General features: G+C 31.4%; 1 protein-coding gene across 2 annotated transcripts; it reads left to right on the plus strand.

Annotated features, from left to right (window-relative positions):
• Nucleotides 1-72: 72 nt before the first annotated feature.
• On the plus strand, nucleotides 73-7738 carry LOC127737708 (histidine N-alpha-methyltransferase-like). Of its 2 annotated transcripts, none has more exons than XM_052248557.1 (8): nucleotides 73-187; nucleotides 1981-2184; nucleotides 2568-2706; nucleotides 3535-3637; nucleotides 3862-3965; nucleotides 4185-4262; nucleotides 6369-6545; nucleotides 7456-7738. In XM_052248557.1, the coding sequence occupies exons 2-8, from the start codon at nucleotides 2014-2016 to the stop codon at nucleotides 7638-7640; spliced, it is 957 nt and encodes a 318-aa protein (XP_052104517.1). In that variant the 5' UTR covers nucleotides 73-187; nucleotides 1981-2013; the 3' UTR covers nucleotides 7641-7738. The 2 variants fall into 2 exon arrangements, with proteins under 2 accessions (XP_052104517.1, XP_052104518.1); XM_052248558.1 differs by having other exon boundaries at nucleotides 90-187; nucleotides 1922-2184.
• Nucleotides 7739-10434: the final 2696 nt, after the last annotated feature.

A 10434-nucleotide genomic window follows, 5' to 3' on the forward strand; every position in this document is an offset into this window, starting at 1 on the left:
TCTATGTGTCACAAGACGCAATAAACTACAATATTTTAATGCGCATGACAGAGGTTTTGTAAGCAATTTCATAAGCTCATAATCAAAAGTGAAAACATAGCTTAAAAATATTTTGAAGTTTTTTTTTTTATAATCTAGGATTTATTCGTGTGTAGGCTGTTCGGTGAAATACATTCCAACTGATTGAGTAAGTACTATGTTGTAATTAACACATGTTTTAAAATATATAAAATTCATAAAATATATAAAGATGAGGTAATATGATTTAGATGAGATTCGGGCCAGTTGAGCTTTTGTCATAACTTAGCGTCTGTCGTCGTAAAATTTTCTTTAACCATCTAGTCTGAAAACTTCTTAATGTTTTGAAATCGAAGTTTGTCTGCTTTATCTGTAGGATATCAACTATAAAGTTTTTGAATTTTTCCAGGTAGATCAACCAGCATGGCCGACATGTCTATACAAAGAACAAAGGGTTCAAACTACAGTTTTTGGCTAATATCTCTAACACTTAAACAATAAGAATAATATAAACATGGTATAAACATGATATATATGAAATGATCAGCACAACAAGTTCTATCTACCCTTTAAATTTTGTAAAAGTCTGTCCACCTGTTTATGGAGTTATTGCCACTAAAATGATAATTTTTTAACTTTTTTTAAATATCTTGCAAAAAACTATAGGAGCTAGGTTAAAAGTGTAAATATCATAAATTATTTAGATGACAAGATGTATCCATCCTCAAATTTGGGGGAAATATAAATAAGCATATTGGAGTTAATGCCCCTGAAATATCGATTTTTTTCCTATTGTTTGGCAGTTGTTGTTTATATTGTGAAAACTATAGGATCTAGGTTAAAAGTGTAAATTGAAAACAGGATCAGCACGACGAGATTATCTACTCTAAACATTGGCGAAAAAATCTGTCGACCTGATTTGGAGTTTTGGCCCTGAAATATAATTTTTTGGCAGTTTTTAGCAGTAATCAGTTAGTTGTTGTCAAGAAATCTGTAGGAGCTAGGTTAAAAGTGCAAAATTGCAAAACTGATCCGCACGCCCTGAAATTTTTAGAAAAAAAATTGTCCAGCTGTTTTTGATTTACTGCCTCTGAAATATACTTTTTTCTTCATTTTTTTGCATTTATTTGCAGTAAACTGCAGTTATGATCCGCATGACAAGATATATCTACTCTGAAAATTTGATAACCCGTTTTGGAGTAATTGCCCCTGACATTTTGACTTTACTGTTTTTGCAATTTTGGCTAAGAAAAACTTTTGGAGCTATGTTTAACATGCAAATCTCAAAATGGCAAAAATCATCAGCAACACAAAGAGTAACTATAGTATATGTGCATTTAAAAGTCTTATTTGGCAATCTGGCGATGTTTTAACCATATGATCAATACAGGCACCTAGTTGATATTGATGATGAAAAAAAAATGAATATTAATCTACTTTAACTCTCAATTTTATTCTACGGAAGCCAAATAGGGACACGCTCCTCTTTATTTTTCTATCCGCGATATCGATGTAGTAGATCAAGAATTTACATCCGAGATCTCAATTTAGTAATTTCTGCTCTGATCTCGATTTGACTTCCGAGATCTTGATTTGATTGTTATTAATTTTAATTCGTTCCTCCGAGATCTCATTTCAATTAATTTAGTTCCTTATTTGTTAAGTTGAAGAATCGATTTTTTAACAGTGATCGTTGCTTGAAGTGTTTCCTATCGGGGCTTTCGTGACAACTTTATATTGTTTTTTTTGGGATAAAAAGATACCGATTAATATAGGTTATATAAATTGGTAAAATTGATAGAAATTTAGAATTCTCCAATTACTCTCTCTCTCTCTCTCTCTCCCATATATTTGAAAGACAAAAATCTGTCTCACTTTACGATGTTTCTAATTTTCTTTTCAGACATAATTTTTCCTAAATGAAAAGTCATTTTATAAATAAGTATTTATGATTGTTCAAAGGCAACTTCAACGTAGTGTGGTTTGAAAAAAGCAATGGATGTTGTAGAGGAATTGAAACGAGGTCTGAATGGTCCAAAAAAGTTTGTTCCTTTTTGGTATAAATTTGACGAAACCGGATGCAATTATTACAACGAAAATATCCAGCATAATAAGGACTACTATCTGCATAAATCTGAAAAACAGCTCATCAGTGAAAATGTTTTGGTAAGTAGTATTTTGTACTATGCAAAATTATCTCAACAATTTTAAAATTATATTGTATTACGCTATAACTTTTTTCGACCTTGACATTGGACATCTTAAAAAAAAGAATTCATTTTGTAAAGTTGACACAACCGTAAAGGTAATAAATTAAGCTCCCGTTGACGGAAACATAGTCCTGTTTAGAGCTCTTCAATAAATTGAAAGGTTAATTAGTACATGTATTTCTATTAACTCTCCAAAACTTCTATTATTGTAAATGCAATGTTGGTAATAACTCCAAATTCTCAAATTTAAACAAAATCTACATATTTTCTTTTGTTGATAAATAAATAAAGGTGACAAGGAAAGACCTGTTGTCTGCATTGTCATTTTACTTATTCTAGGATTTGATGACTACTGTAACTCAACCATTTTTACTAGCTGACTTAGGCTGTGGAACTGCAGAGAAAACAAAATATTTCATCGACGAATACTTGACCAAAGAGTCAACCCTGACGTACATGCCCGTGGATATATGTAAAGGTTAGTCGTAAACGTTATCAATACAATTGTTTTTATAGTATATATTGCAATTTTTTGAATTTTAAGAATTTAAGTGGTATTTCAATCTGAAATATAATTCAATTAGAAAGCAAATATATATTTTTTTTATTTTTTTCATTACTATTCAACTTCTATTTCATTTTGTAAGAGGTACTGAAAAAAAATTTAAGGTAATACATTTTCATTAGACATTTTAAATTCAGGCAACAGTCTTTTACCGATGTACAAATCTCATAAATCGAGTCAGATGGTGATGATGGATGACTGCTTAACGACCAGCGATAAATCAAATGCATATTTAAGACGAGAACATGTTAATTTAATATGATTATTAACCCTGCCCTATACTAAACCGACAAGCTGAGTCGTATTTTTAACGTGCTAGTTCACAAGGTAACAGTCCGCAGGAAGACATGTCACCCTACCCGAACACATTATTCTGACTCCAATCCGACGAGTCTGTTCTCTTACTCCTTAATACCACGTTCTTAGCGGAGAAGCAGCAATTACCAATTTTAAAGTCTTTGATTCAAATATGCATTACGAAATAAATCCAGCCAATTATTTGTTTCTTAATAATATTGCAAATTACATGAGGAAACTAGGCGTTTCGCAGTCGTAATATTAAGAAGTCTCACTGGTGCATTGTATTATACGTACCACGTACCACATCTCATAACATATGTATTAACCGATTGTTTAATAAAATGAATAAATCACAGAACTAGAATTAATTTTTACACTAGTAGTTTCAGTGACAATAAAATAACTTTAACCAATTTAAATAAACTCCTTATTTTATTTTAGATTCTGTCGAAACTACAAGCAAAACTCTGTCCGAGACCTATGCCAAACGGTTGATCATTGATGGAATTGTAGGAGATTACCATACAGTCATTCCCAAAGTCTTGTGAGTGTAAACAAATAACACATCAAACACAAAAACACATACACACACATTTTTTTTCTTTAATTCGTCAAAAGAAAGGTCCATAAGATTGACGGAGGTAAACATGTTACCATAACTTGTTAATATCATTGATACAAATATACATACAGTTGTTTCATTAGTTGGCTAAACGATGGATGAAGCTAATTATCACAACATTAACATTCTTCAAACTTTTTTTTCAGAAATTACCCTGGACAAAAGCTTATAGTATGGTTGAGTGGTTTATTTAACCTTCCTTATTCAGAACAAATCGCGCTGCTTTTATTGGCTTCAAAACGTCTTTATGGTAAGCTTTGTATATATAAACTGGCAATATTTTCTACTGATGAAAATGTTCAAATATGGGTAAATACAGTTGAAAATCATATTACATTGTGTATCTTGGAAACTTAATGTTAACTTTAAGGATAACTAATGAAACAAAAGCTGAGCAGAAACAAATACCATTATGCAATGTTCGTTGGCTGTAGAAAATACATTTTTTTATAAACATTTTTTCTCCTAGACAATGACAGATTGCTGGTAACATTTGACATAACACAGGAGAAAGAAACCATAGAAAAGGCTTATATTGATCCATCAGGTTTGTGATTTGTTGATATAAATTTACGTTAATTCAAGAAAACAATATATTGAAGATAAGGCATCTGTAGTGTGTATTATAACATACTTTTTCACTTTTTTGGTCTTTTGGAAAATATTGTTTATGCTGTATTTAGACCCCTCTACCAAGAAATTTGTTTTGCATGCACACGTATAAAAAATGCGGTTTTTTTATCCAACGCAATCATAGGTTTGAACGTTGTTTTCAATTAAGACTTGTTTATATTTTTTCGTTTGGGCTTGTATTATATTTTCCTTCGGGATTATATGATCCGTTCATCCTGTTTCGACTCTTTAAAATTCAAGAGTCTATCCTAAATTGAGGTAAATTTTATGGCCTTCCAAATACGGTTTCGATCCCTAACATCACTGAAGAGACATCAATTGTCGAAATCCAGATACGGTGTACTAATTTTTGCACCTTTTATTTGCGGTATACTATCTTTTCCGCAAGTTTATTGTTTTCTGTTTGGTATTAAATTAATAATTAAGATCCATTTTGTTACATCTTGTGATCCGTTTATTTGGCAATCGCTAATGGCAGTCAGCAGGGTTTAAGAACATCCGTTGTTCGACCTGTTGGTCAAATGCGTTTTGTTAAAATATACCTTTTCACTTTGTTGGTCTTTTGGAAAATGTTGTTTGTGCTGTTTTTAGACCCCTCTTCCAAGAAATTTGTTTTGCATGCACACGTATAAAAATTTCGGTTTTTATCCCAACGCAATCATAGGTTTGAACGTTGTTTTTAATTTATATTTGTTTATATTTTTTCGTTTGGGCTTGTATTATATTTTCCTTCGGGATTATATGATCCGTTCATCCTATTTCGACTCTTTAAAATTCAAGAGTCTATCCTAAATTGGGTAAATTTTATGGCCTTCCAAATACTGTTTCGATTCCTAACATCACTGAAGAGACATCAATTATCAATTGTCGAAATCCGGATATGGTGTACTAATTTTTGCACCTTTTGTTTGCGGTATACCATCTTTTCCGCAAATTTATTGTTTTCTGTTTGGTATCAAATTAATAATTAAGATCCATCTTGTTACATCTTGTGATCCGTTTATTTGGCAATCGCCAATGGCAGTCAGCAGGGTTTAAGAACATCCGTTGTTCGACCTGTTAGTCGAATGCGTTTTGTTAAAATATACTTTTTCACTTTTTTGGTCTTTTGGAAAATGTTGTTTGTGCTGTATTTAGACCCCTCTACCAAGAAATTTGTTTTGCATGCACACGTATAAAAATTGCGGTTTTTATCCAACGCAATCATAGGTTTGAACGTTGTTTTCAATTTAGACTTGTTTATACAAGAATGTTACACTATTATCTATAGAGCTAAAAACATATGGTTCGTATAAAGGTTTATGATAAACCTCCAAATTCCCAGCTGTACAAACGTCGAAAATAGTAAGCTAATTCATTTATATTTGTTCTTTTTTCGTTTTTTGCCATTGCATTGTCAGTTTGTTTTCGAATTATGCGTTTTAAATTTCCTTCTCGTATCTTTCTACTCTCTTTTCTTACTTAACCTAAATTATTTAAGTATTGCCTTATTTTTACCACATTCTATATGTAGAAAAAAAAGGAAAAAAAAAAGAAGTCGTTGCAAAAATAAACACATTCATCTGTAGAAGTAAACTGTCAGATAGACATCATTTTGTTTTGTTCCCCATGACTTAGTTTTGAATAGTAGTAGTTTTTGACAGTCAAAGTTAGATACTCTTATAAAAATAGTACTTAATATATATATATATGATAAATAGTGCATTAATTTTCAATAGAAATGTTGAAGTTCAAAGAATTCTGAAAGTTAAATATACATTTTTTGTAAACGCTTTTCAGTTAAAAGGAAAATAAAAAAAAATCTTGCTGTACTGATTTTTTACCTTTTTAAAAATACCCACAAACAGTCATTAGATCTAATATGGACCTCATTGATGTAAGAACATATATCATATTAATTGTTAATAGTTTTTTTGGCATTTGAGAAACAAAATAAGATGTATCGAAAATACAAATTGCATGCAGTTTTTAACTCAATTATATCAAATGAACTATATAGTATAAATCTTTGCATTTACAGGATTCCTTGCAAAAGTCAACTTGAATGTATTACACAGACTTAATAAAGAGATGGGTGCACATTTTGACGTTTCGCAATTTGTATACGAAGGGGAATTTATACTGGACAAAGACCATACCAAACCAGGGAATATGCATAGATGGTTAAGGTCACTTTGCAAACAAACTTGTTCTATAGGTTAGCATTACACTTTTTCTAAGTAATTGACAATTGTGCCTTCAAACACCAAGAAACATGGTTTAAAAAAACTTAATACGCATGCACATAATAACCTGTTGTATCTAGATATGCATATTATAAAAAAAGGTTTAAGCTGGACATATAAAAGTCTCAAGGGTTGAATGGGGTTTAGAAATATGGTTATCCCATGACTTTTACCGTCCGTCAGCAAAACAATTGCCTGTAAGGTCTTATGAAGAATATTCTTATTTCACCTTTTTCTTTTGTGGTCTTCGGTTGATGGTTTACTACTTGGCAGTAACACAACTCGTAATTTTTAAAAGAGCTTAATTATTCAAAATCATAATTATACACAGGGAAATTCATGTGAATCTCACGTGAAGTTCCACCTCAAACGAGCTTATACGTGAAACTCACTTGAACTGATTTCACGTGAAAATTGCATGATTTTTTTCAAGTAAAATTCACGCGAATTTTCAAAATAAAGTTATTCAAATAAAATCTAAATTTTCAAATTTAATTAAAATCATGAAAAATACCATTTTGTTTTGTAAAGTTCATGTGAAATTCACGTGACAATTTTCACGTGAGATTCAAGTGAATCTCAATTCACGAGAAATTAACGTGAAAATTTTCACGTGAGTTTAACGTATAACCTTCTTTGAGGTGAACTTCACATGTAATATTTCTCGTGAATTTCACGTGAGATTCATGTGAAATTCATGTGAGCAAAATTTGCAATACATTATTATATATATAAGTAGTTTTCGTAATTACATGTTAATTCAGTTTATGTCACACAAAAAGATAAACTAAACATTCAATAATTATTCATTTACTCCTTAAGAAACACAGAAAATATTTACTTCGACGTGTTTATTTATTATATTCTTATGCAATATTACAGATGGTCTCAACATGAAAGTTGTGTTTGAAAAGGGAGAAAAACTTCAGCTCAGTGAAGAAGGAGGAACAAGTTATAAGTATACAGAGAATCAATTAAACACGTTATTTGAAAGATCTAATTTGAAAATAGTCAAGCTGTGGAAAAATGAACACTGCGCCATGGTTTTGTTGAAAAGCTCTTGCTGATCTTTGTTGAACTGCGTATACAAAAATCCACGAATACTCCGATTTATGTTTGAATCATTAACAAATGAGTATTGCATAATAAATCATGTTTGTCTTCAGTTCACTTCATCTTTTGTCCGTATGTGGTTTTTTTAATTGATTTCTGTATCTTTGGTTTTTTTTTTATCTTTGTGGTTTTTTTTTTTTGGGATTTGTGTTTTTTTTTTTTTTTTTTTATATTACATTTATTTATTTTTCTTTCTGTTTCTGTTTTCTTTGTTTTTGTTGTTGTTGGTTTTCTCTCATTTGTTGTGAGACATTTTTCAATAAATAATATATTTACATTTCAACCCAAAAAATGACGAACATTGTAGTCCAATTAATAGACGGACAAATGTAAAACAGTTTATAATGGAACAGTTATTTACTATGAAAGCAAGATTACGGCATTGACGTAATGTCATTATACAAGATGTTGCTATTAGATTATGTAAAATACAATGGTAAGAAGTTTTGGTACAGGAATCTTTCTCTCAACAAAAAAAAACCCTTTTTATTACTAAAGTCTTGAGAGTGCTTCTAGTTGATTTGAAACTCTTCACAGATGACGACGGATATGTTCCAGATGACGTATCTACAATCCCGTCATCTTTTCCTTGAAAGTGACCTACCAAAAAAGACTTATCACCGGGTTTGTACTTACAAGAGCAACGCGACGGGTGCCACATGCGGAGCACCTGAAATTACTCCCGTTTTTGGTGGGGTTCGTGTTGCTCAGCCTTAAGTTTTTGTATACTGTTGGTTGTCTTTTAATTGTTTGTCTTTTTTTTTTGCCATGGCATTGTTAGTTTGTTTTCGACTTATGAGTTAAAATATCCCTTTGGTATCTGTCGCCTCTCTTGAACATTCCGAAGCATCTTGGTTAACCCCATTTTGACAGAGTTTTTTGTATCTCAATCTTTTTTCTGTAGTTTTTTGTGGACTGTAACAGTTGTTTGTCTTTTAATCGTTTTTTACACTGTTTTGACCGTATAGTCGGCTATAAAAGGCCCGACATAAAAATATGAAACAATTCAATTGAGAAAACTAACGGCCTAATCTATAACAAAACAAATAACGAAAAATAAATATGACAGACATGAACAAACGACAACAACTGAACTACTATGACGTCTTGTACATAACAACCATCCGTATTTAATAAAGCGCACACTTGATCAAGCGTCTCCGTGAAGGGTAATAGAGTATTTACTATAGGATAGAGTAAATTGTCTCCCTCGTATTAACCAATCAAAATCTGGCATTTGACATGAAGTATAATAATACACCATAAGATAAAACTATTAAAAACATCAGTTGAAAGGGCTTAACTAATCTGAGCGATACAAAGCAAAACCATCTGGCAATAGCACTGACCGGATGTGCAGGAATTTAACATCCCTCACAACAAAACAAGACACAACGTACAGATCCGAGAGTACACGCAGTCACTGACAGCTAGTTCAAAGCCAACAATAACTAATAAAAAAATCGTGTATCTAAGACTAAAGTTTCAATCAGTATACATCCAACATCCAATGGATTTAGCGTAAGGACGTCATTAACAGTCAAAGAAAAACATGACCTTGTGCAATGCCAAAATATAGGTATCAACATTGTAAACCCGTGAATGTGCATATGTGTATAACAATAATATTTCGTATGGTCTTAATTCATTGATAACAAAATCAATATTTATACCAATAAAAACAATATTCAAAGATCTAATTACACTGTTGAATTGGTAACCTTTTAGAATAAGTTTATTTAAAAGATTGATAAGTTTACCCGGATCGTATCTAAATTTCCGGGCTCGGTCAACATCATCACCGTAAAAAGTAGAATGTGCTGTTCCGTTTGAAATAAGTTTTCTACAGGTACAGCCAAACTAAATCTTTGAATCTCTGGAAGAACTTAGTAAAGGTTTAAAGTAATTTTTTGTAACGAAATCCATGACTTAATAATATACCAGTAATATATAGATTACGCTCATTGAAATCCAAAACGTTAGGCACAGCGAATGATTTGCGACATATAAACACCGTTAGACAGTGTCAAAGGAATATCACTGTCCATCAAAAAAAAAAAAATAAGAATAGGGAACGAAAAATCGTCCCTTTTGTCGTAAATTATTGTGTAGAATTTCTCGTGTAAAACTGAAATATCTAATTCTAGGAAAGGACAGTTATTGTTGTTAATATTTGCTCTATTTACAGTAAGTTTCTTTGGGTAAAGTCGGCGGTTTATTTGGAGAACTCTTGATTATTTAACGAAAAATATCATCAAGATAACGGTAAGTGTTGTTGCATTTATCAATTAAATGGAAATAATACGTTTTTTTTTACTGAGTTTGGTCATATACTGTGATTTAGAACAGTACAGGGACAAGTCTGCTATTGGAGGGGCACAATTAGTGCCCATAGGAATACCTACAACCTATCGATAAACTTTATTGCCGAAACGTACATAAATGTTGCAAAGGAGAACATTTACAGCTTTAATCATCTCATCACACATCCTGTAAGTATATCTAGCATATTTACTTTTCTCATCTGAGAAAAAGGCTTTATATGAATTGCAGCAAATAACTTTGCAGTCAGATTTTTCAAACGACCATCTAATTAAACAGGAAAACATTTGTTTGATAAGATTGTGTGGAAGTGTAGTATAAGGAGTAGAAAAGTCAGAATTGTCAACCGATTCAAAAGGACCGTCAATGGCACGTAATTTATCTAAAACATCCAAATAATTTTTTACTCTACGAAAATAGTTAATT

The sequence above is a fragment of the Mytilus californianus genome, unplaced genomic scaffold (assembly GCF_021869535.1).
Source record: "Mytilus californianus isolate M0D057914Y unplaced genomic scaffold, xbMytCali1.0.p SCAF_4, whole genome shotgun sequence".
Taxonomy (NCBI): Eukaryota; Metazoa; Mollusca; class Bivalvia; order Mytilida; family Mytilidae; genus Mytilus; species Mytilus californianus.

Coding starts and splice junctions, on each gene's coding strand:
- LOC127737708 (XM_052248557.1), top strand. CDS start 2,014: ATGGATGTTGTAGAGGAATTGAAACGAGGTCTGAATGGTCCAAAAAAG. Junction 3,966..4,184: donor GGCTTCAAAACGTCTTTATG/GTAAGCTTTGTA, acceptor TTTTTCTCCTAG/ACAATGACAGATTGCTGGTA. Junction 6,546..7,455: donor CAAACAAACTTGTTCTATAG/GTTAGCATTACA, acceptor GCAATATTACAG/ATGGTCTCAACATGAAAGTT.